Source organism: Bidens hawaiensis, unplaced genomic scaffold (assembly GCF_021521415.1).
Source record: "Bidens hawaiensis isolate Kalapana, Puna unplaced genomic scaffold, B.hawaiensis_p1.1 tig00001920_1, whole genome shotgun sequence".
Lineage (NCBI taxonomy): Eukaryota > Viridiplantae > Streptophyta > Magnoliopsida > Asterales > Asteraceae > Bidens > Bidens hawaiensis.
The window spans coordinates 1208034-1233406 of record NW_027491107.1 but is presented as its reverse complement, the minus strand read 5'-3'; the positions used below and the strand labels follow the sequence as shown (position 1 = coordinate 1233406).

General features: G+C 36.9%; 2 protein-coding genes across 4 annotated transcripts; one reads left to right on the top strand and one right to left on the bottom strand.

Moving 5' to 3' along the window:
* Positions 1-3212: 3212 nt before the first annotated feature.
* On the top strand, positions 3213-11797 carry LOC143599679 (uncharacterized). Of its 2 annotated transcripts, none has more exons than XM_077077585.1 (13): positions 3213-3492; positions 4478-5279; positions 6739-6945; positions 7083-7318; positions 7662-7736; positions 8074-8145; positions 8290-8388; positions 8471-8539; positions 8632-8746; positions 9630-9701; positions 9771-10089; positions 10623-10749; positions 10899-11797. In XM_077077585.1, exons 1-13 carry the CDS (start codon positions 3370-3372, stop codon positions 11589-11591), a joined length of 3009 nt encoding a protein of 1002 aa, XP_076933700.1. In that variant the 5' UTR covers positions 3213-3369; the 3' UTR covers positions 11592-11797. The 2 variants fall into 2 exon arrangements, with proteins under 2 accessions (XP_076933700.1, XP_076933705.1); XM_077077590.1 differs by having other exon boundaries at positions 3267-3492; positions 9630-9698.
* Positions 11798-20234: 8437 nt separating this feature from the next.
* LOC143599310 (putative protein phosphatase 2C 47) lies at positions 20235-23751 on the bottom strand. Of its 2 annotated transcripts, XM_077077298.1 has the most exons (5): positions 23511-23751; positions 23228-23349; positions 22178-22342; positions 21896-22101; positions 20235-20900 (listed from the first exon to the last, which is right to left on the bottom strand). In XM_077077298.1, exons 1-5 carry the CDS (start codon positions 23599-23601, stop codon positions 20345-20347), a joined length of 1140 nt encoding a protein of 379 aa, XP_076933413.1. In that variant the 5' UTR covers positions 23602-23751; the 3' UTR covers positions 20235-20344. The 2 variants fall into 2 exon arrangements, with proteins under 2 accessions (XP_076933413.1, XP_076933420.1); XM_077077305.1 differs by having other exon boundaries at positions 23228-23751.
* Positions 23752-25373: the final 1622 nt, after the last annotated feature.

Genomic DNA, 25373 nt, shown 5'->3' with positions numbered 1-25373 from the left:
CCTCGGCTACACAGATTCTTTTATACTTTTTGCTGGCAGAGGCTCCTTCTGGTTGTTCATCTTCTTGTCTTGAGTTTTTTACCAGGTGAGCCAGCTTGCCTGATTTCACATCCTTCTCAATTGCATCCTTCAAGTGGTGGCATGCATCAGTGTTGTGTCCTGTGGATTTGTGAAACTCACAGTACTTGCCACTGTCTGATGGTCCCTTGTAGTGTAGTGGCTTAGGGCTTTTGAATTGTACATTCTCAGTGTTTAACACCTGTGAAGGCGTTTTAGTGAGGGGAGTCCATATTCTTGGCAGAGGTCTGCTAGGATCTCTGCCGCCCTCCCTCCTGTCACCTTCCCCGCGATTACGAACGTCTTTTTGGGGCTGGGGTGAGCTTGGTTGCGCCTGCTTTTCTGTGGAAGAAAAACTGGTTGATTGCAACCTGGACCATACAGAGTTCTGTTTGCCCCTTTTTTCTTTGCTGCGCGGTGACTCAGCTTGATGCGCTCTTTCTCTTGCCCTATCTTGGGCAATTTGTTTTTCATTTCTCGCGAAAACTCGCGATGCTTCCATTAACTTGGCCCACGTGGTGGGCATGCCATCTCTGCTTACGAGATCTCGGCGGAGTTGATCACTGCGCGCGCCTTGTATAAAGGCCACGCGCAGGAGTTGCTCAGTTATACCTCCGATTGCCAGAGACTCCTGATTGAAACGAGTGATGTAGTCTTCAATCGTTTCATCATTACTGCGCACGCAGTGCATGATGTCATCAGGGTCGCGCGTGTGTCTGCGCTGTTGTACGAAGTGAGCTTGGAACTTTTCCAATAGTTCCTCGAACCCATCGATTTGCCCAGTAGGCAAGCTTTCAAACCAGACACGCGCCGCGCCCGTTAGGCAGCGAGCAAACATGTGACACCATGTTGGCATCGTCCAGCTCTCTAGGTTTCCCGTGTTGTAAAAACCTTGCAAGAAATCGTCTGGATCTGTTGTGCCGTCATATTTACCCAAACCACTTGGCATCTTGGTTTTGTGCTGGATGGGAGCCTTGGCGATGCGCTCAGTGAACTTTGAATGTTTCACCAAGATGGCTGGTCTGTACGGTGTGGTTACGTCCACTTGCCCTCTAACTGGTGGGCTGTACGGCATGTGCAGATCCAGATCGGCTCTGGCTCCAGGCGCCATGTTCACATGCGCGCGGAGCTGTGAGCCTCCTGCATGAGTATCTCGTGTCTTCCTCATGCTGTGCACTTCTTCATCACTGAACTCAGTGTGTGCAGTGTGAACAGAATGTCCTTCTTCCGGCGCGCGCGGCCTTTTTGTTCCATGAACAGTTTGCTTATCAAGCGCTTGCCTTTGTGTTAAGTCGGCTAGCTTTTTCTGTTTGACCATCTCATTATACTTGTCCATTAGGCGCCGCTGCTCGTTTATGAGCCATTCTTTAGGGTCGTTTGTTTCATCTTCTGGACCCATTGGTCCTTTCTGTTTCGCGCCGGCAAGATTTTGTAACGTAAGATCGTCTGGAGGAGTTTCAGTCTGGCCGTGAGGAGTTGTGATGAAGGGACGGTTACTGGTGGTGCGCGTAGAATCACGCGGCCCCCTCAGAAACTGCTGTCCCTCATTAACATCCTCACGTTCAATATCCTCCAGAACTTGATCAACGTTATGAACGCCAGAAACCATGGTGAAAATTGGTTTTTTACAGAGATCTGATGAGATCTTGTTGCCGTTGTAACAGTGGATGGCGCCAATGAAGAAACGTGGATCGACTCACTGGTAGACGATCTACTTTCCTCGGGTGTGATTATGCTATTTCACCGATGGTTTCTCTTGGATCTGGGTTCTTCCACCTACAAAATGAACAGCACCGTAAACTTACCCCTCAAAAAGGGACAGAGGGGTCCTCTTTGGGGTAACCCTCCGGTGTGAGAATAAGTATTTGTGGGAGAAGATAATAATATGTGAGAGTAAGGAATTTAGAGTGTATTGCTTAATAGCTGAATACTCTGTGATTGTATGTTATCAGGTGATATTTGATGATCCTTCCTTGTGGAGTTGATGCTGTATTTATAGTGCTAGGGTTTCCACTAATTGGGCTCAGACCCAATTAGGGTTTTGTTGGCCTCCTCCAATTGCTTGGCGCCACGTGTCCTTGGGGACACCTGGTGCTTTTTCATTGGTTGTAATCACGTGGTAGCACATGGTTTATGCTGAGTTGTCCACCTTTCATTTGGCAGCTGTCAACATCAGCATATTCTTATTCCTTAAAAAGATACCTTCTGGAAGGTTGTCTGACGTGCACAATCAAGGTTGCCCTAATCCTGATTTGGATAAGGACGAGGTTGATTATGTGCATGTGTGATATGCGCCAATCCTGAGGATGCGCGAGGTCTTCTCTTTATTCTCACGCGCAGATGTTTCATGCGCAGATGTGATATGCGCCGCGCGCTGATGCGCCACGTGCATATGTGATATGCGTGAGCATATGTGATGCGCGAGCATATGTGTGGCTGGGCATATGATGCCTGAGCATGTGTGATGCCTGAGCATATGATGCCTGAGCATGTGTGGTGCCTGGGCATATGATGCCTGAGCATGTGATGCATGAGCATATGTGATATGCGCCATGCGCGTAGGTTTTGGCTTTGTGCCTTCATAATGTCTTGATTTCAAGCTTCTTGTCTATATCTTGTGGGTTGACCCGCCTTGCTCGGTGTTGAGGCGGGTACATACCTCTTCACCTTTTGACTTTAAATAACAACAACATTATTTTTAATTAGAACAACTTTAAGACCAGACGACATCTATGTTAAGACTTTGTAAACTAACAGTCAAGTACAACTTTAAAAATACTCGTAAACTCTTCATTGCTTTTAGATTCCCCAATAGTTTTATCGAACTATATAAGAATTTTATTGAACTATATTTGTTTAACTAGGATATAGCCCGTGCGATACATGAGTGGTTAAATAAATAGGTCAGTGTCCCATATTGTGTTTAGAAGACAAGATAATGAAATAGGAAACTGCTCAGTTACCCGTGATCTGTCAAACAAAAAAACACTATATATATATATATATATATATTTATAATCAAAATTACGTACAAGAATAGAAGCATTTTGGTGAAGACATAAAATGAATTAATTATTGTAGCAATCAATAATGAAAGTTTTTTAGTAACTTTTAGTTTGCACATTTCCGTCTTCTTCTAAAGGAATCGTTGGCACATCCTGGATCCATCCGATCCGACGACTCTCTGTTCCGATTCGATTCAATTCAAATCGGCGACAAAACCACCTCCAAACTCACTAACCATCAATTTCTCATAACCCTAACCTGATTCGGTAGTAATCCGTGGATCTATATTATATTATATTCTTCGAAATGGCGGATCAGTTCGAGCAGTACTTCAAAAGAGCAGATTTGGATCAGGACGGCCGCGTTAGTGGTGCCGAAGCTGTTTCCTTCTTTCAAGCCTCCGGTTTACCTAAACCGGTTCTCGCTCAGGTAACTCTTATTATTCACTGATTCCAGTTTCTTATTATTATTAGAATTTTGCAGTTTATCTTTGCTTTTTAATGATGTTTAGTTGGAGTATTATTCTGTATCAGATTCAGGACTGATTTGTTAGGTTACATACCAGAATGCATTTATTAGATATCATTTTACATTTAGTTATAGACAACTGCTTAGGTGAAACTTTCACTGATGCTGTTTTACTGTTTGAATGTTTTCTAATCACTTTTTGATGGTGATTCAAGGAACTCATAGATAATTTTTAAAGTAATTTTACTTTTTTTTTGTTAGTAAACTTTGTGTTAGTTTGACAATGGTTATATGAACCTTAAACCCTAACATGTTCATTCCCAGAAGTAGGTTACACCAGGTCCATACCTGTCAATATGCACTATTTGATGTTTAGCAATAAGGTATTAAAATATTTTTTTTTAAATTGTTTTACACCAAAGTACTCCACCAAAATAGCTATTATAATTAATAATACCACCAAAATAGCTATTATAATCAATATATACCACCAACATAACTTATAAAAAAAATGCAGATGGTCGCTCTTTCACGATATTTGGTCGCTGCAGACCACTTAGCACTAACCTGCCGCTACGCTATTTGCTATAGCGGGCGCTACGGGCGCTATGGACAACGTTACACAAACACTAGTAACTGATAGGGTAATAAGATATTCATTATCAGAAGTAGGTTACACAAACACTAGTAACTGATAGGGTAATCACTTTCAAAATGCACATCCAAACACCATGTTATTTCATTATTTAGCAACTATATGATATGCTTTCTTGAGCCTGAAGAGAAAAGAAAGGAAAACTAGTTTATATGTGTGTGTGTGTATTGCATATTTGAAAGAAAGAAAGAAAAATAAACTATCATGCTTTAATGTTTTATTTGTGTTCTCAATTTGCATTTTTCTAGTGTTCTTTACATTCTTTCATTGTATGTATTTGTTTGTGTGTAGATATGGACATATGCAGATCAAAATAGAACTGGTTACCTTGGGCGAACAGAGTTTTACAATTATCTAAAACTTATAACCGTTGCACAAAGTAAGCGAGACCTTACTCCAGATATTGTGAAGGCAGCATTATACGGGCCCGCTTCATCTAAAATCCCTCCTCCCCAGATTAATCTACCTGCTTCTACTCCTCCACCTCAGCCAAGTCCAAACATGGCGGGATCAGCAGGAGCTGGTATAAGGGGTTATCCACCACAACAAGGTCAAGTCATGAGAACCAATCAGGTAATGCCAGGTGGAGGGACAAACATCTACAATGGTTCACTGGCAAGTGGAGTGCAATCTCAAGTTCATAGTACCGCTACTGGTAGTAGCTTATTGCAAAATGCTAAACCAAATGGTTTGCCTGCTACCGTGTCTGCACCTAAAGATTCAATCAGTCGTGCTGTTTTAGGAAACGGGTTTGCATCATTTGGTCCTGTTGTTTCATCTCAACCAAGTGTTTCATTGCCTGTGTCTGCTGGTGGGGCTCAGCTACCTAGTAAACCCTTTCAAAGTCACCAGCCTACTGTTAATCAGAACCACCAAATGCAATCAAATTTTAGACCAAATCAGCAAGCTTCTGGATCTACATTTGCTCCTGTCTGGCCTGAAAATGTTCCTACTTCACAACCGTGGCCAAAAATGTCATCAACCAGTATTCAGAAGTATGCCAAGGTTTTTATGGAGGTAGATACAGACAGAGATGGGAAAATTACTGGTGAACAGGCACGCAATCTGTTCTTGAGTTGGAAGTTGCCAAGAGGTAGGTCTAGTTTCGTTCAATTCACATTGCTTTATTGAGTTTTATAGTTACAAACTAAACTCAAGGATGTCATTTTAGCTCATTTAGTTCTTGGGAGTCTAAATAAGCTAAAAGCTACATCTGAATATCAACGCATTAAAAAACTAGACACACATGTCTAATCTTTAAGTCCTCTTTATGCACTATTTAGAAAAGAGGAAGATGTAGTACTTTTTCATTATGATTTTCAGCTATAAGCACATAGTTACAGAGAATTAGAGATTAGTGATAAGAATCACAAAGATGTCACCTTATATTAGTTCTATATGAATAGGAAACCAACAATTAACATGATGATAAGTGATATCTAGACACTTTTATTTACACAGTGGCTTAAATGGCGTGTTCCTATCAATCTGGCTGTATGAACATTAACTTTTTTCAGAGTAAGAAAATCAACCAAAATGATGTACATATATTGCTATATTGTGTATGGTCTGTCCCATACGCTTATTTATTAAGTAAGCAGACATGTACTTTACTACTTTTTTGATTCACTAAAGAAATATTCAAACATACACACCAAAAGAAATAGTAAGTGGACCATTTAAATTAACTTACATGTTGAAGAAAAAGCTGCGTGAAGTGCAACCTATAAATCTCTCCTCTCTTTTTTGGCATATTAGCCAAAAACATCTATTAGAGTTGTCGAAAAACTGTGTTTACAGCGAGGACCATAGAAGGGCACTTTTTGTGTTCCTGAGCTCTGGTTACTTGATTTCTCTTTGTTCTATTCTGTAATTATTATTATCTTTTTATGCACCACTCACTTTAAAATATAATGTTGGGTCATTCACCTAGAATTAAAAGATTTCTGGACCATTTGGAGTCTTGGAGATCTTTGTGGCATGATGTTGCTGTTGCTATCTAAAAGTTATCTTAAATTTTTTGAAGTTATGTTTATAGCTCTATGTTTGTAAGAAAGTTAATAATTATTTTTGTCATTTTGCTTAAAAAGTGATGAACAATGAAATTTTACCAACCTGCATGAAGCGCCTGTAGGCATTTATATTTTTATTTTTTTAAGCACAATGTTTCATTTATTTGACCAGTTATGTTTACATATTTGTAGTTCATATTTGTAGGCTGTACTACCTGTGTCTGGAAAACATATATTTTAATTTTAGGTTTGCTGTATTCTAGATAATAGCCATAAAAGAAACAGTTTTAACACTAGAAATCCATCACTAGCAATAAAGCACACACTCACAAGTATTGTTTTGCTAAACTGGGATGTGCTTGAAAACACATACTTATCGAGTTTTAAAAAGAAAGCAGAATGTATAAGAATTGCCAAACACTATTTAGCATGGTGAAGGTAGAATAATTTTGTCTGTGAAAGTATCGTTTTTAGAGTTTCTTGAATGTTGAAATCAAGTAGCGGTAATAAAGTTGATTATGGCTATTATTGGTATTTCAGAGATCTTAAAGCAAGTGTGGGACTTGTCTGATGAGGACAATGACAGCATGCTTTCTCTCAAGGAATTTTATATTGCTCTGTACCTTATGGAGCGGTCTAGGGAAGGTAGTCCTCTTCCTAAGGTGTTGCCACCTAATATCTTTGAGGGTCAAACTCTTGAGAGTCAAACTCAAGTGTCTGCTGCTTCACAATGGAGACCTCCACCAGGTATAAGCACTTGCACTCATATAATATTTTGATTAAATGATTTGGAAGGTTTCTTGCATTACAGATGGAACATGTGAGTAAATGGGGCCTGTATCATGTTACCAACCACTAGCTATAATTAGTTAAGTATCTTGTAGGTGCTCAACCACATGGGATGACGGCCCCACGACAGGTGGCGCCTGTTGCAGCAAGACCACCTCGTCCAGTTCCAGTTCCACTTCCAGTAACTGAGACTGACGAACACCAGCAGAACCAGCCTAAACAGCGCAAGCCAGTTCCTGTGCTGGAGAAACATCTAGTGGACCAACTTAGCACTGAAGAGCAAAATTCGTTGAATTCTAAGTTTCAGGAGGCAACCGTGGCAGATAAAAAGGTAAAAACATGAAGTTCTTGTTTCCATAAACTTTAATTTAATATAATAGATTATGGCTGAATTCTTACTGCATCCTAAACCAGTCATAATTAGCTGCATGTTTTTTGGATCAACTTTATAATGCTGCAATTTTAATAAGATGACCAGTAATAAGTGAGCACCTTGCAGACCAAACTATACATTTTTTAACTTAAGGATTACAAATAGCGAGTATCCAAACAATTTGCATAATGAAGCATGTCCACCAAATGTTTTTTTGGCTGCCTTTCTGTTTATCATAGTTGTGTGAAAGTTGCACACTTTCATTCTTCTGATTACCTACTTTTTTTTCTAACACACACAGGTGGGTGAGCTTGAAAAGGATATATTGGAAGCCAAACAGAAGATTGAGTTCTACCGACACAAGATGCAGGAAATTGTGAGTTCTCTCATCTAGTCCTCCCTTTATCAATTGTCGTGTGAGTGTGAGTGTAAGTGTGCGCGCGCGCATGGTTTAGAACTATGACAAATAAATGATATTCAATTGGTGATGTTTGAATGATATGAGATTTTATGGTTGATTAGATAACATATTTTATCTTTAGTACTTGTAGTTCAAAAGGGAAAAAGTTGCTACTAACTTACTGTATAAATTGGGGTGCAACAATTTGGGGCTTCCTTCAGTACTACATTTGGGTTTTTTTCAAGCAATAAGCATCTAAATTCTGAACATGTATAAATTTGTCACCCATCATATGTTTGTTCTTTTATTTCAGGTGTTGTACAAGAGCAGGTGTGACTCTAGATTAAATGAGATCACAGAAAGGGTTGCCGGTGATAAAAGAGAGGTATTATGTCTTGTACAAAATTGATGTGAACAAACATATAGATACTTGTGTGTGTGTGTGTATACACATGCATGTACACATATATGCATATACATTTTCAAATATTAAATGCTGTTTTGTGGAATAAGCAATCTGTGTTTTCAGGTTGAATTACTTTCAAAGAAATATGAAGAGAAATACAAACAGTCTGGAGATGTAGCCTCTAAGTTGACTATTGAAGAGGCGACGTTTCGTGATATTCAGGTTTAATGACAAGCTTCTCTTGAGGTTCATTTGTCCAAATTTTATGCTACTGACACAATATTTGAATATTTATAATAATTAGGATAAAAAAATGGAACTTTACCGAGCAATAGTCAAGCTCGAGCAGGAAGGAAAACCTGATGAATATCAGGTAGGTTGTTTTCTGTTTGATTGTGCTATACATGTGTGTGTCTATATATTCTTTTTCCCGTGGATGATTTTTGTTAACTTCTGATTATGTAGGCCCGTGCTGATCGCATTCAAGCTGAGCTTGAGGAGCAAGTAAAAGCATTAAATGAGCGTTGTAAGATGTATGGATTGCGAGGGAAACCAACGTCTTTGCTTGAGCTGCCTTTTGGTAAGATTCTCATATTTATCATACGGTGTTCCACCTTTTTTATTTTGGAAAGCAAATATTCTGTCAATCTACTCATGTAGTCATGTTTGTTGATAAAATAAATAGTCACATTTTAAACAAGTTCTTCTAGTACTAATGTTTCAAAACATTTCTAATGTTAAAAGTGGTCACAATTCACAAATAGCCAATGTCCCATAAAACAAATTAATGAAAAAGAAATCGCATTATGAAATTTTCTATTGATAAAAAATAGTAATATTTAAGCACGGCTATTATTAAAGGTACCCCACTGTAAAATTTTGTGTCACGAGTACTAGCATTTTTATTAAAAAAACTGCAGTTAGAAAAGGCACTCATATTTCAAAATCGGTCTTCACAAATTTATAGTTGCATTACATGAATTTATTCCATCATGCCATTTTATGTTATTCTTGTCTGTAAAGATGCAGAAAAAACAAAGAAAAAAAATGGCTTTAACGAGTGAGATGATGTTTGTGTGTGTATTGGGGGGGTGGGGGTAGGATGTATTAAACTTATATATACGAAAGAAAAGGCTGATTAAGCCATGGTCTGGTATATGTGTACCTAAGTGAGTTGATCTATTGGATCGTGTGTCGGGTAAATGGATCTTAACTATTTCATGGATGACATAATTGATCGGACTTGGTTTATTAACATGTCACACTGTACACACTTTGAGGTGTTTTGTTGATATGAATATTAAAGTTGTACATGCCACATTTGAGTATGTGGCAATTGGCAAACAAATGAGGATCTAAATTGATTAATCCATGCTATGATATTTACATACCTAAATCATTTTTATTTCTAGCTTAAAAGTTGTGAAGGAGCTCTTGTTGTTGATTTTAATAAATCTGTTCAGGTTGGCAAATTGGCATTCAAGAAGGAGCAGCTGATTGGGATGAAAAGTGGGATGCATTTGAAGATGAAGGTGGTAAACTAACACATAATTGAAAATTGTGTAAAAGTTATATAATAGATTGATTTTTGCATCCTGCTGCAGGATTCACATTTGTGAAAGAGCTCACACTTGATGTGCAAAATGTGGTAGCACCTCCTAAGCCAAAGTCGCATGAGAATAAATCTATTTCCCAAGACAACACGACTACTATTGCAGCCGCCTCGGATGCTGATAAGTTGACACCTGATAATGAACCGAATGAGAGAGATAATGGGAAAGATAATGAGAAAGAAAAAGAAAAGGAGAAAGAAAAAGAAAAGGATAAAGAAAAAGAGAAAGATAGTCCACCCGACAGCCCTGCAGCTAGTAGCAAGGCACCAGAAAGCCCAACTAACAAGATTTTTCATGAAAAAGCACAAAGGTACCCCATTTCATTTGAGTAAATACCATACAAACCAACATACTTTTTTATTTTGCATATCAATCAATTTTTGGTATTTAACTAAACTTCTCAAAAGTACACTAAAGTGACCATGAACCTAATTTTGGTAATTGAAGTCCATAAACTTGTCTCAAATGCAAGTAATTATGAAACAAAAAATTAAAATAGTTTGTTACTCTTTAAACTGATCTAATTTGTGAAGTACATTCAGCATCTTTGCATAAAGAAGTCTTTATATCATCTGATTTTGACCAATCTAAGAGGTAACAAGTCGTTAATATAAACTTTTGTTTACTACTACATGCCATTACACAAGTTTAGGGACTCTATTATAGCCAAATTTGGTTGAGGGACTTATTGTGTACTTTTGACAAGTTTAGGAACTTTAATATACCAAATGGATTTTTTGTGCAAAAATAAGAAATTATGTTAGTTTTTAATGGTATTAATTTTTTTTTTTAAATGTTAAAAGAGGCATTCCTTAACAATATTTATTTTTGTTACTGGTGCAGTGAACATTCAGATGCTCATTCAGTTATTTCTGGTGACAAAGATTTCGATGAGGCTGGTTGGGGTACATTTGACACAAGTTATGACTCAGATGCAGCTTGGGATTTTAACGCTACAAAGTCTAATAAGGTGTGTGTGTGTATATAGGGGCACATTCAATACATAACCAATTTTAACTAAAGAACCATGAGAACCACTTAGCCGAATTATATGAATTAACAATTTTTATAAGTTTTATGCAGATTCAGTTTATTGACAATTTTGATGATATTTTGCAGGATGAGAGTAAACAATTGTTTGATGGATGGGGTGACCTAAACCCTATAAGAACCGAGGTTCCCAAAAAGGCGACTTTCACGCTTGATTCTGTTCCGGCCACACCCTCATACGAGTCCCCCCCACCTGGAGACAATTTGTTCCAAAACCGAGGCCTATTTTCTTCATCTTTTGCAGACTCGGTCCCCAGCACTCCCGCTTACAGTTATGCCGGTTCACCTAGACAACAACCATTCGTTTCTGTTTTCGCGGACTCAGTTCCAAGCACTCCTATGTATGCAACCAACTCACCTCGCGAAGAACACCCGTTCACCAACAACTTTTCAAGATTCGATTCGTTTAGCAGCACTCCTAATGATGGTGGACTCTTCCAACCCCGGGACTCGTTTACAAGATTTGATTCGTTCCGCAGCACCGCTCAAGATTCTGAGTATAAGCAAAATACCCTTGGGAGATTCGACTCCATGCGCAGCACTACTGTCGATTCTGATTTTGGTCATTCACTGTTTCAAAACCCGAATGAGTCGTTCTCTAGATTTGATTCCATGAGAAGCACCAAGGAGTCGAACGATTACAATCATGGGTTCCCATCTTTTGATGATGCGGATCCGTTTGGATCGAGTGGCCCGTTTAAGACAGGAGTGGAGAGTGAGACTCCAAGGAGAGATTCGGTAGATGGATGGAAGGCGTTTTAATTAGTATTGATGGTTGGGTTGTTGAGTCTTGTATAGGTAAAAGTTTGTTTCCTATATTTGTCTGGTTTGTTTGCTTGATTGTCTGTTTGTTTGTTCTGGAAATTGCAGATTTTAGTTTCAGAACTATCAAACTGCAGCCGATTGATCTGTTTTGAGATGCATAAGGTTAAAACCATTGTATAAGTAAAAGAACCCTTTCTATTGAAGCAGTTCCTCTAGATCTAGATGTGCCCTTAATTACTTCCGGGATTCAGTTATTGCGTGATAATAACAAAATGACCCGAGCCATCTTGTGAGGTTCCAGGAAGCTGAAATCTATTTCAATTGTATTGACCTATAAACCTCTATGAAGTTTATAAGGATTTCAACTTGCAGGAACCTGGGCAAGATGGTGCGACTTCACATGTATGCGAGTAGAAAGATGACGCAGGACGTTATATTTGTAATCATTCCTAGTTCTAATACTTGGTAACAAATTCGACCACGATCTGAAACCATTTGGTCATACATGTTTGCGTTTTCAGACTCTGTTGTTTGTGAATGTTAGGTTGAATTTGATTTACGACATTTACAACCTCTGGAGATGCCTTAACCTGGAGATAACCTTAGGGCAGACGTGCACAAAAAAACCGGTTCCGGAACCGACCCGGAACCGGTTCCAGTTCCTACCCGATGGACCATATACCCGGTTTGGGTATTTTTGTACCCGAAAATCATACCCGGTTCCCCTATTTGTATTTCCCAATCGGTTCCAACCCGGTTCCTAATTGTACCCGGTCCGGTTCCTACCCGAAAAAACCGGTTCCGGCGGTTTTTTTTAAAAAGGTCAAACACAGGTCAAACTAGCCGTTTCCAACGGTAATATAGCCGTTGGAACCGGTTTTTGAGAAACAAAAGAGCCGTTGGAACCGGTTCCAACGGTAATATAGCCGTTGGAACCGGTTTTTGAGAAACAAAAGAGCCGTTGTAACCGGTTCCAATGGTAATATAGCCGTTGGAACCGGTTCTTGTAGCCCAAAACCTATATATAAGTTGTTTTCTATTACTTGTTTCACCACCAAACTCAAAAACAAACTAAAATACTTCTCCTTTAGCAAACCCGACCATCCAACTCAATATTATTATGACACCCATCAAAAAACTAACAAGAAGGCTAAGAAGAGTGTTTTTATTGAACCCGTTCCTCCTATGGAGGACCCAAATGTTCTTGCGGTCGTCACCCATAACCGCAACCAAGACATATGGAAGAATTGAGATTTGGTTGTGAATGCCGAAGGTTATCAAAAGGCTCATTGCAAACTATGTGGAACACAATTAAAGCACGATTCCAACTCGATTTTGAGAAAGCACATCGAGAAGCCATATTGCAAGGCGTTGAAAGGGATTGGTGCGACCGATCAAGTTGACTTGGGTAAAGATGGTACACTATTTCGTTACAACACGACTCAAGTTCAAGATAGAATGACAAAGTTCGTTATTCAACGAGGTTTGCCGTTTAACCACTTTGATGACCCGGATTTGACGTCGTTGATTCGAGAAACTCTACAACCGTGATATACACATGTAAGTCGTACTACCTTAAGACGTCATTGTATCAAGTTGTGGGAGTGTGCTAAAAAAGAGTTAACGAGTTTTTTCATTCTTTACAAGCGATGGTTAGTTTAACTACCGATGTTTGGTCGGCACCACACGGGTTGCCCGAATCATACGTATGTGTCACCGCTCATTGGGTTGATCCGGTGACATGGCAATTGATGAAAAGCACCATCTCTTTTGAAAACTTCCCGTTCCCACATACCGCCGAAAAATTGTTTGAATTACTTGATGAAGTTATAACGACTTACAGCTTGAAAAATAAAATATTTTCGATTTCGTTTGACAACGCTTCAAACAATACTAAGGCGGCCGAAAAATTTATCATTAAATATTCACCACCTTGTTTCGAGGATTTTTTTCATGTTCGATGTGTTGCACATATCATCAACTTGGTTGTTCAAAAAGGTCTCGATAATGAAAACATTTGTGACGATTTAAAATTCTTTAGACTTATGTTACAAGATGTCTCAAAAGTGGTAAAAGAAGACATCTTGAATATAAGAACTATTGCAAGTCGGTTGAAAGAAAGTATTTGGGGCCGAATTGGGACGTTCCAACCCGTTGGAACTCAACTTGTCATATGCTAAAGTGTGCTTTTGCCCAACGCCAAACTTTACAATCTTTTCATAACAATCTTGTTGATAAACGCGAGGCCGATATGCTTCCGGAAAGTGTTTGGGTGAATGTCGGTTTTTTGTTGGGGTATCTTGACGTGTTTAAAAACTCAACAACAAAGTTATCGGGAGTCTATTATCCTACTAGTTGTTGGGTTTTGCAAGAATTATACTACATGTCTTGCACTTTTAAAAACTTTACGGAGAACAAACTCTTCAAGAATATTGTTGCGGTGATGAAGGAAAAGTTCTTAAAATATTTTGAAAACATACCGCCGGTCTTTACTTGTGCCGCCACATTAAACCCCTATTGGAATGTTCATGGGGTTGAGACAACGATCGAGGAAATATTCGACAACTTGGGTATGCACGAGATCGACCCGAAGTTGTCGACGGAAGCGAAGGAAAAGTTCAACAAAAACCTTCAAGACCTTTGTGACCATTATTTTCAAATATATGGTCCAAGCACGAGATCGTCTTTTGTGAAAAAATCAACAACTAGTAGGCCGTGCAATGACCCACTTATAAACTTGATGAATGCGGTTCGTGAATCGGCATCTAAGAGGCAAAGAGGAAACACACCAACTAGCGAACTTGGTCGATATAGTGGAGCAAACTATGTTGAGGGCGCAACGGTCGACGGAATTCGCAATATTGATTTATTGGCTTGGTGGAAAGGAAAACAAAACTAATTTCCCATTCTATCCGCCATGGCTCGTGATTTGCTTGCCGTACAAGCCTCAACGGTTGCTTCCGAATCGGTTTTTCTCTTAGTGGGAGGGTATTATCTATGCGAAGAACAAAATTAACTCCCGAGTCTCTAGAGGTTTGCATTTGCCTAAAGGACCATTTGGATGCGGTGGATCATGTACAACACAAGGCGAACTTTGAAGACGTAATACCAATAGAGCGTCCTATTCATGATGAGGAGACGGATGACGGGCTTTCTTCCGATAACGAAGACGAGGGTGAAGACGAAGAAGAGTTGTAATTTGTGTTTTTTATTTGTTTTAGTAAAATTATTTGTAACAAGTTCAACTAATATTTAGTTTTGATTTGTTTAATAATAACTACTTTTGTTAGTCATGATTAATTTTTTGTTACTTTTTTAATAACAACGAACATTTTATTTATTTAAACAATAACTATTACAAACATTATTAAAACATAAACGATACTAAACATAACAACTAAAACTAAAAAACAAAGTCCGTCGTTTTAATCCGGCGTTCTACAACGATTAAGCGTTGTCACCGGCGGTAGATGCTTGGGTTGTAGAGCCGGACGACTCTCCCACTTCCGCTTTTTTAGCATCCAAACTTCTTTTCTCTCAACAATACTTATTCGTATGTTTTCGTAAAGTCGAGTTGGACCCTGCTTTAAGAAATTTCGAGCAATATTTGCAACGAGCCATCTCTTGTGAGTCGGTCATGAGACACAAATCGTAATGAACCCAAACATCGGGGCATCGTGTTGTTTTGATCACCATAACAACGTCGTCATTAGTTTCCATTTGTTGTCGGTTTAAGCTTAATTGTGTTTTGGAGTGTGTTTTATAGTTTTGGAAGTGGTTTAACAAGTACACACCATACCTTGCTATTTATAGAATGTAAATAACCTAATTATAGTAAAAAAACCGGTTCCAACGGTCAAAACGGCTATATAGCCGTTGGAACCGGTTTGTAACGGCTCTTGTATTTGAATTTAAAAAAAACCCGGCGGAACCGGTTTTTACGTAATAACCGGTCCCGGTTCCTACCCTACCCGGTTTCTAAAAGTTGGCATTTTGGGGCAACGGTTCGGGTCGGGAACCGAACCGGTTCCTGACTGGAACCGGTGCCATTTCCTACCCGGTGTGAAAAAAACCGGTTCCGAACCGGTTCGGGTTTTTCAACTGTACCCGATTTGTGCACGTCTATCTTAGGGTACGCCTTAACTGGGAAATAACTTCCCATCTCATCCGTATAATACAAACTTCGTATAATACAAACTCTACGAGCATTCTCAATGGATTCTTCAACTTTAAAATTTAACTAAAAAACACAATTTCTTTAATTTATACATCATTTTCTAAAAACTTCTTTCAAACCATTCTTCATTCCCATCTTTATATATTTTTTCTCTTTTTTTCATCTATAATTTTAACTACTAACTATTTTGTCTTATTATCATTTTCAATATAAATTGATTTATAATATATTTTTATAGAAGGATAGTTGGGAATTGAGTATTGTGAGAATGCTTTAAATTTGGAGGCTTCTAAGAGCATTCTCATCCCATTCTCCATAACTATGTGAGGGAAGTTTGCAAATTATAGGGTGTGGTTGTGAGTGTAAGTTATAGGGTGGAGAGAGAAATGTAGTGATTTTTTGTAAATTTGAGGAACATTGTTTGCCCCTATTTATTTTTTAATATTTGGTGGATTGGTTGTGAGTAGAGGAGAGAGAAAACTGTAATGATAAAGGTATAAAAAATATTATTTAATTGAACAGGAGAGAGAAATATAGTGTTTTTAGTGTAATTATAGAGATAGAGATGGAGAATGGGATGAGATTGCTCTATACTATTTCACTAAATTTAGAAATGAAGTTTGGAGATAGGGAATGGGTTGGTGTGGTTAATTAGATGATTTTTTTTTAAATTTTAGAAATGAAGATGAGTATAGAGAACCCACCCATTGAGAATGCTCTATAATTATAATTACAGTGCAATTTTTTATAGTGTTTTTAGAAATATAGTGTTTTTAGTGCAATTTTTTTATGTATTTTAAATTTATAAGTTTTTATATATTATACCCTAAATGGATTGTTAGTTTAGGCTGGTAAAAGTTTTGAAGATGACAACCACTGGTCACCCTAGTAAATGAAAATGATACCCAAGGGGAACAAATGAAAAAATCATATCACTTAAAAAAGACTTTTATATGTAACTAGTAAGAACCCCGTGATGGCATAGAGTATGAACTTGGTCGGTATTGGTTAAGTTCGTTATGACACCAACATTAACGTGGTGTTTGTTTTCTGAAAAAAGCTCTGCAGGAGCTCTTCTGTTTGCGACGCACAAACATGAGCTTTTGCAGAGTTTTTGTTTTCTCGCAAACGTTTCATTAAAATACATCTAACACGAACTCTTCTTGGTGCAGATTTGGCCCCTCTTTCATCTCTTCTAACCTCATAAAACATCGTTCTCCTTAACAGACTCTCAACCCTAGCCACCACCCCTTGCTCCTCCACTGGTGTCACCTCTCCATATCCTCTACTCCACTAATCGAAATTCAACACTCGAGGCATAAACCTACTGTACCCTATTTCGCTACCTCTTGTCCCCGCTTCTCTCCGCCACCGCTTGTCGTCTCTTTCGAAATTCGACGTTGACTGTAAGTGAAATCAACAGCCTCGAATTTTTTAGCAGTATGCTGAAGTTAAAAAGCAAACAACCTTCTTATTACAGACTGCAGACTTTTCGTCCACCTCTTCTACGATAGAGCTCTACAGATGTGGTCAAAAGACTGCATGCATTTTACCTCTTAAAAACAAACTGCACTTAAAACACAAATAAATCGGTATCGGTTAGGTTCGTTACGCTATCAACACAAAACGCAAAAAATAAATTTGTAAACACCTATAATAGTAGCGACAATAGCATAGCTAACGATAACAAAAACCATTTAAATATGACGTTTATTCGGATGGGAAAACCCCGAGTGTTATGACGACGGGTCGACATGATTTTGGTTGGTATTAGATAAGTTCATTGCAGCACCAGGAATAAAGGCAAATAATAAACTTGTCAAATTAACGTATTTAAAACATAAAAACAAATAAAATAATAAAAAGCATAAAAATGGTAACAAATAAAATCTTTGAATCATTAAGGATCCATTTACAGACAAGGGTCAAGTTATTTTATAAAGGGGAATAAAAATGAGAAAGATAAAAAGCCTTAATTAATTGACATGTGTCAAGTAGCGACCAAAGAAAAAAGGGTATAAAAGTAATATTACACATTTTCTCTCTCTACATGCAAGTCACATGTTAATTCCCGCATCATTTTTAAACGTCTATAACTTTTTCATATGATATATTTTTTAAAATAAAATTCACCATAGTAACAAACGTTTTATATCTTTAATATGAGTATAATTTTGTTATATAAGAATAAAAAATAATTTACGTTATTGTGTCTTTTTACTTACCATTGTGTCTTTTTTCGTCACTGTGTCTTTCTGTTTATTATTGTGTTTTTTCGTCATTGTGTCTTTCAACTGATCATTATGTTTTTTTAAAATACTAATAACACCGTTGTGTAATAATATATATATAATGAAAAATACCAACAAATTATCTAATACATAAAACACAATGATGAATGCATATTCCACAATAACATGAAACGTAAAACACAATAATGAATACATATAATATAACAACACAATGGCCTGAAACGTAAGACACAATGGTAAATACATATAACACAATGGCCTTAAACGTAAGACACAATGGTAAATACATATAACACAATGGCCTTAAACGTAAGACACAATGGTAAATACATATAACACAATGACCTTAAACGTAAGACACAATGGTAAATACATATAACACAATGACCTTAAACGTAAGACACAATGGTAAATACATATAACATAATGACCTTAAACGTAAGACACAATGGTAAATACATATAACACCATGACCTTAAACTGTAAATACATATAACACAATGGCCTAAACGTAAGACACATTGGTAAATACATATTACACAATGGCCTTAAACGTAAGACACAATGGTAAATACATATAACACAATGACCTTAAACGTAAAACACAGTGGAATCTACATATTACACAATCGCTTGAACGTAATACACAATCAACATAAAACAAATGTTGAGCACAAAGACACAGTGACAAACGAAAGACACAATGACGTAATCTTTGTTTTAATTTTTATTTTTAATATGAGTATTAATTGAAAAACACAATGACCAAAATATATAACACAATGCATAGAAAAACCCAATTAAAAAACACAATGAACAACCAAATAACAAAATACAAAAAAACCCACCATATTTTTTTTTATTTTTATATAACAATATGATATTCATATCAAAGATAAAAAAACGCTCGTTATTATGGTAAAAATAAAATTCTAAAAAAACGTCGTATGAAAAAGTTATAAACGTTTTAAAATGATGGAGGAATTGACATGTGCCTTGCATGTGAAGAGAGAGAGAGAGAGTCATCATAAGTGGGTTATTACCTTCATGCCGTTTTCATCCATTTTTATTTTCAAATTAATCTTCGCCATCCAAATCTAAGATCAATGGATTAGATTCCTTCTCACCCTTCTCATTTTTGTTGTCCTTTGTATTTTAACTTTACCCTCAAAGACAAAACCGCTCCAAAGAAAAAGAAAAAGATTTCAAAAAATTAGATTGGATGAGTTTTGAACCTGCATCTGCAATTTATTAAAGCCTTAAGAAGCACTACAAGTCATCACGCCACCCCAATCTAGGGTTGTTCACGAATTGAGTGGAATCGAATGCGGGCATGCTCATACTTACTTTGGTTTAAAAGCGAGCTAAACTGAGCGGGTTGAATTTTACGAAACGAGCGATATTTTTATGCTTGAACTTGGTTTGGTTTGAAACCGTGCGGCTTGATTTGGCTTGGTTTCATACAAAGTTTTTAATTTTGAATTTCTAAAAGTAAAAATATCACTAATTCAAGACTTTTAACTTCAAAATGTCTATACTTTCAACCCTAAAATGTCTAAAACTCAAAGTTAACAAGAAAAATATATTAAACGAGCAACTAGAGTTTAAAATTGAATTTTAAAGTCAACACAAAGAAAAGAAAATTTCAAAAACTTTAAAATATATTATTTATTTGTATATGTACATGAAATATATATATATATATATATAATAAAAAATAATTCAAGCAAAAACGAACCGAACCGAGCGACACTTTGCTCGTGCTTGGTTTGTTTTCAAACCAGACTGAGTTGTTCGACTCATTTCCAAACCGAGCGAAAATCAAACGAGCAATATTCGAGCAAGCAGCGAACGAGCGGCGGGCCCTACCCCAATCACTAAGTTTTTGGCATCAAAATGATATAAATAAAAACCATAACTTGTTATATTTATTTATCTCTATATACGAAGAAAATTCATTTTACTTTTAGTTTAGTACATTTCAAAATCTTTGTATGCTTTTATCAGAACTTTCAAACATTATACCATTGATTGGCCCAAGAGCTAAACTTAAAACAATTTGTATATTCAAGCCCACCAAGTTGCAACTCAATGGTAAAAATATGACAAGTTGATCTAAAATAAATTAAAAAATAAAATAAAATAAAATTAGAAAACTAAAAGTAACAGTTCTTATTATATTATCTTTTGTAACAAAATGAAAATCGGAAAACCAAAAAGAAAAATGTATAAAAACACTCAAAAACAAAACTAGCTGTTTACTCAATTTGTACAAATTAACTTTGAGCTAGAAACCCAACAAAATTGATGCAAGTTTTGAATCAAACATTATCCAAAACACCTTTTAGAACATCAAGTCCTTCGACGGATATGCTCCTGCGTCTATGCATTTTAGGTATCTCAATCTTAGGTGGCGGGTCGGATGAGAAACAAACAACCACAACCGTTAGATTATCACAACTGTTCCTCTTTAAAGCCTCCGTAACAAGTTCTCTAGAACACTTTTCAGGATCATTATGTAACATAAGTTCCTTTCTTATAATTGTAACTGCGTATTGGCTGCTCATCACGTCCCATAAACCGTCACAAGCGATTATCAGAAATTCGTCTTCTTCGGTTAATGTTACTTCTTCCAATTCTGGCTTGGCACTCAACGGGCCGTCTGACCCTTTTGGGCCCTTCATGTGCCAGTTTCCTAGTGCACGCGCTACTGACAGCTGTCCGTTGAGATACCCGTCATAAACCACACCTCCAAGTTTCTCAATTCTCATTTTTTCAGATGTGCAGCTCGGTTTGTGGTCTGTTGAAAGCTCGATTGCGCGCCCTCGTTTCCCAAGTATGGCTCTCGAGTCCCCAACGTTTGCAATTAACATATTCCTGCGAATACGTGTAAATTCATCGTCAAAAATCTACACATATGGAAATCTTTGGATCTTGATGACCCTCTGTATGTCACACCGGGGGGGGGGGGGGGTTCTGAATTCTGACACAACACAGACCTAACACAAAATTCGCCAGGTTGAGTTTAGCATACAAACACGCTAAGCTAAACGGTTCCTGTTCGTATCAAGCTGGTAGGTTCACGAGTTAAACCGTTCAACGCATTTCTTTTTTTAATATTTAAAACATGTGTTTTATGTCATAAACTAAAATGGTTGATTATTTTATGCCAAAGTTTAAAATTTGAAACTTGAAACAGATATCAACATACGAATTTATAAGTAAATGTAAATCATTTTATATACATATGTATTTATGGTTGTAAAATTGTATATTTATAATAATAATAATAATAATAATAATAATAATATGCAGAAAAATTAAAATAAAAAACAGTTCGTGCCAACAAATGAATTTTCATGTCGTATATGGATTAGGGTTGTTCAAAATCTCGTGGCTCGCTAAATAACAGCTGGAAAAAAGCTCACTCGAAATCTGCTCAAGTGCAAACGAGCAGAGCAGAGCCGGCTCGGACACTCATTTTGAAAACGAGCCAAGCCCAAGCCAAGGTAAGCTCAGCTTGTTGGCTCACTAGGCTTTTTTAGCTGGCTTGTTTAAGTTAAAGCCCAAGCTTTTAAATATATGAGCTCGCTCGATGAGCTGGGAGCCGGCGCTTTTAACGAGTAGAGATCCACATGTCAGTTTGTTAAGGGCTCAGTTCGGTTTGTGAATGAGCCGAGCTTGAGCCCAACCTGGCCCGGCTTGGCTCAACTCATTTACAACCCTAGTTCAGGTTCATATGTTTGACACGATTTACAGGTTCGTGTTCGTGCCAAGTTTTTGTCTTCATGTTTGGTTGGACCGTCAACCCGTGAACACAACCCATTTAGCACCGATAACATCAAACATTTAGTGGGCATAAAGTAGCTTACCTTCCTAATATAAGGGCAGTCAACGCAGTAGTCCCAGAGGAATTATCAAGAGATCTAGTATCCGCTAACGCATGATCGACTTTGGCAAATGCATTCTTAACAGCTTTCTTCACCCCCTTCGGGAAGATAGAGTCTTCAAGAATGAACTCAAGAATGTTTCGTTTAGTAAAAGATGCAGCATCAATGCCACCGTGTCCATCAAACACCTGCAATGGTAATTCAACTGTTTAGTGTTTGTTCATCACATAATTTAAAAAATTAGAAATATGTGAAATTAATTACCCCATAAAAAGCTCCATGAAAAGAGTAATCTGGTTGTGGATCTAAATGCTGTTGAAGATCATCTACACATATGTATTCGTCTTCCATATACGGTTTTGGACCCATTTCTGAACAGCTTCCTGACCGAAAGATGGGAATATATGTGATGCCTTCGTTTGTTGGTTTCTTTATAAACAGAGAAAAGAAAAATTATTGGGAAATTCAGATGATCACAATTTACTACATTATAATTTCATAATCAATTGTCTTAGATTGTGTCTTCATAATCATGAATATATTGGACTTGAGTAGAAAGGACACAGCTATTGACATTTAAGAATCATAGAAAGCAAGGTAACAGTGTTTGAATGTGTGTTTTTAAAATGATTGTTGCAACATGAGTATCAGAAATTCATATTGGCAACTATAAACAGTTATTTGCCAGGCATCTTAGTAATTGATAAATCACGCCGATTTAAGTGTGTTTCAAGATTTCTAACCAATTATAGTCCTAATTTAGAGCAAATACTATTTTATTGAAATAACTAAAACAAAACTGTTAATTTTCACACAACCAGTTTAAAGTTCATCAACTCTGGATCAATCACGCCCGATGTAAGTAAGTTTCAGAATTTTTTACAAATTAAAGCCCTAATTTAGAGCAAATAATTTTTTGAAGAAACTAAACATTGTATGAAATAACTAAACCATACCTGTTTATTTTCAACTTTAGAACAACTTAATGTGTGTGAGATGAACAGCTAGACTCAGATACTTAACCCAAAACCACAATATGTTGTTTGATCTTCGATACACTACTCAATTCTCATAAGTGCAGTATCAATCACTTTAATGCCAAACAAAAATCATGGAAAATGGACCACATAACAGAAGATCTTGAGTTCATTCACACATTGTGGATCAGTTTGTTGGTGAAATCTTACTCAACAAATAAGATATTGAACCACAAAAGAACTAATGAATTCATTTTCAACATACTAACCAAATTAAAAACTAAACCCTCAAAACAACTTCAGAAAATTGGTAATTTTTTTATGAAAAATCACTGACCGAATCCGAAGTGCCGGCCATCATAGCCTGGCTAGAACAATGCTGAAGATTCCTGGGAGGCTTAGCAGTATTTGGTTGATTAACATTATCCGAATCCTCGGGCTCATCATCTTGTTCTTCACCTTGCACAGGAGGCACACATTCCTTTAAATACCCATTATCCAAGGATGCACAATGAGGCCATACATCATTCCCAGGACCCATTTCCCCTTAATTTCTCACAAGCAATTCATCGAACACTTGGTGTGCATACTACTATATAAATAAATAGAAAAATGCTTACTTAAATTGGACAGTTGATAACCAGCCAGCCAGCCAGCCCATTGTGTATATTGACAGCATATTAACAGCTGTACTAATAATCCTGGATCCATAAGCAACCAAGCAACAGTATCTTGAAAATGGTGATGCGAAAAGAAGGCAATCAATTACGGAAGCAAAGTAATCATCGGAGATGGAGAGCCGTTGTTTCAGTTTCATATGGTGTCACACGTGGCTGTTTCTACCCTGGATCGGTTTAATGATTTTCTAATAAACGATTAACTTTGAGTCAAAACTGATCTACGCACACCCTTGTCTCGTAATAAGTAATAACTTGTTGCGATGGTCCGTGAAGTGGACGACAATCTATTTTAGATGTTAACGATGGTCACGTGCATCGAGCGTGAGCGTAAGGGCATTTTGATCTTTTCATATACTCATTTATATAAAAGGTTTTTTTTCCTTCTTAGCTACTCTTGTCATAATCTTTATATTCTCTCTTCTTATTCTCGGTTCTTCAATGGGATACTTGAAGTTGTGGTACTTTCGACGACACGAGGTTGAACCTAGTTGAGTGAGTTAATCCTTAACCAGATACCTCGTTAAATAACCAACTTGAAATTACGAGTAAACTGTTGTTTTCGTCCATATGATTTGTTCAAATAAGCTAAATAGCTCAATAGCTTAACATTAGTCTTTTTAGTCCATGGTTTCATTTAAATTGCAATTAAAACCACCTGCACTAACATCGCCCATAGAATCGTTTAACGAGATCAACATGCCCCTCACGAGAAAGACAATTTCCTTCTTTTTGCCACTCATACATAAGAAAGACTAGACAGATGCCCGCGCGATGCGACGGGAAACAAAAATCCTAGTAATCATGTAACAACTACGGATGTGCAAGGTTCATTTGAAACCTTGAGAACGTTTAAACTAGTCACCGCTTTTGATTAGCTGGTTTCTAAATGTTTAAACCATAGCAAACAGTTCGGTTTACGATTTATACCAAAAATAAGCCATATAAAACCAGACCGGACTATAAACTTATTATTGAAGCTAAATGCCTGAAACTAAACCATTAGTAACGATTCAGTTTTATTATTCGCCGATTCAGTTTTGGCTTTCAATAACAAAAAATCAAACCAACACTTTATCTCACAATTTAACTTAGAAAATGTTAAAATCAAATAGTAAACGCTCATACATAACATGTTAATTTTTTTGATTGAAAAAACTATAGTAATATCATACCCAATTTAAAGACAAAAAATGCTCATTTTTAAAGTGTGATTTCTAAAAAAATATATTAACGTATGAAAATTCTACGGTCGTAGGAAAATCGTTTGTGGGAAGTTGGTTACAATTAATATCAAAAGGAATACATGGCTACTGATGAAGGTTCAAAGTTGTAACAATTTTTAAATTTACAAAAGTTGAGTAAAGTTGAGAGGCCAATGTTACAACTATTTCCTTGCATATGATTTAATGGACAAGTTTGTCTCTATCTTACACTCTATAAAATATGTACTTTATGTTTTACAAGTTGCAATTTACTTAAAAAGTAGGTGTCTTAGTTTGCCAGTGTTTCATGTATTATATATAATATATATATAGATAATAAAAAGTTGAAAGGCTCTGTAAGAAAAGAAACCTAATAATATCTTTTATGCAGGTCAAAGCGATGGAAAACAAAGAATATCTTTTACATATCCTCCGAGTTTGTCAAATTTTGCGAAAATGGTAGCAAGAAGAATATCGTTTTCTATTTTTGAAAAAACCTTCCCTTATGAATCAAACGCTAAGTGGCATTGGCGAAGTTTAGGCTAAGCAGTAAGAGTGACTGAAGTCACGGTCTAAATTTTTTTTGGGTCGGCGATTCGTG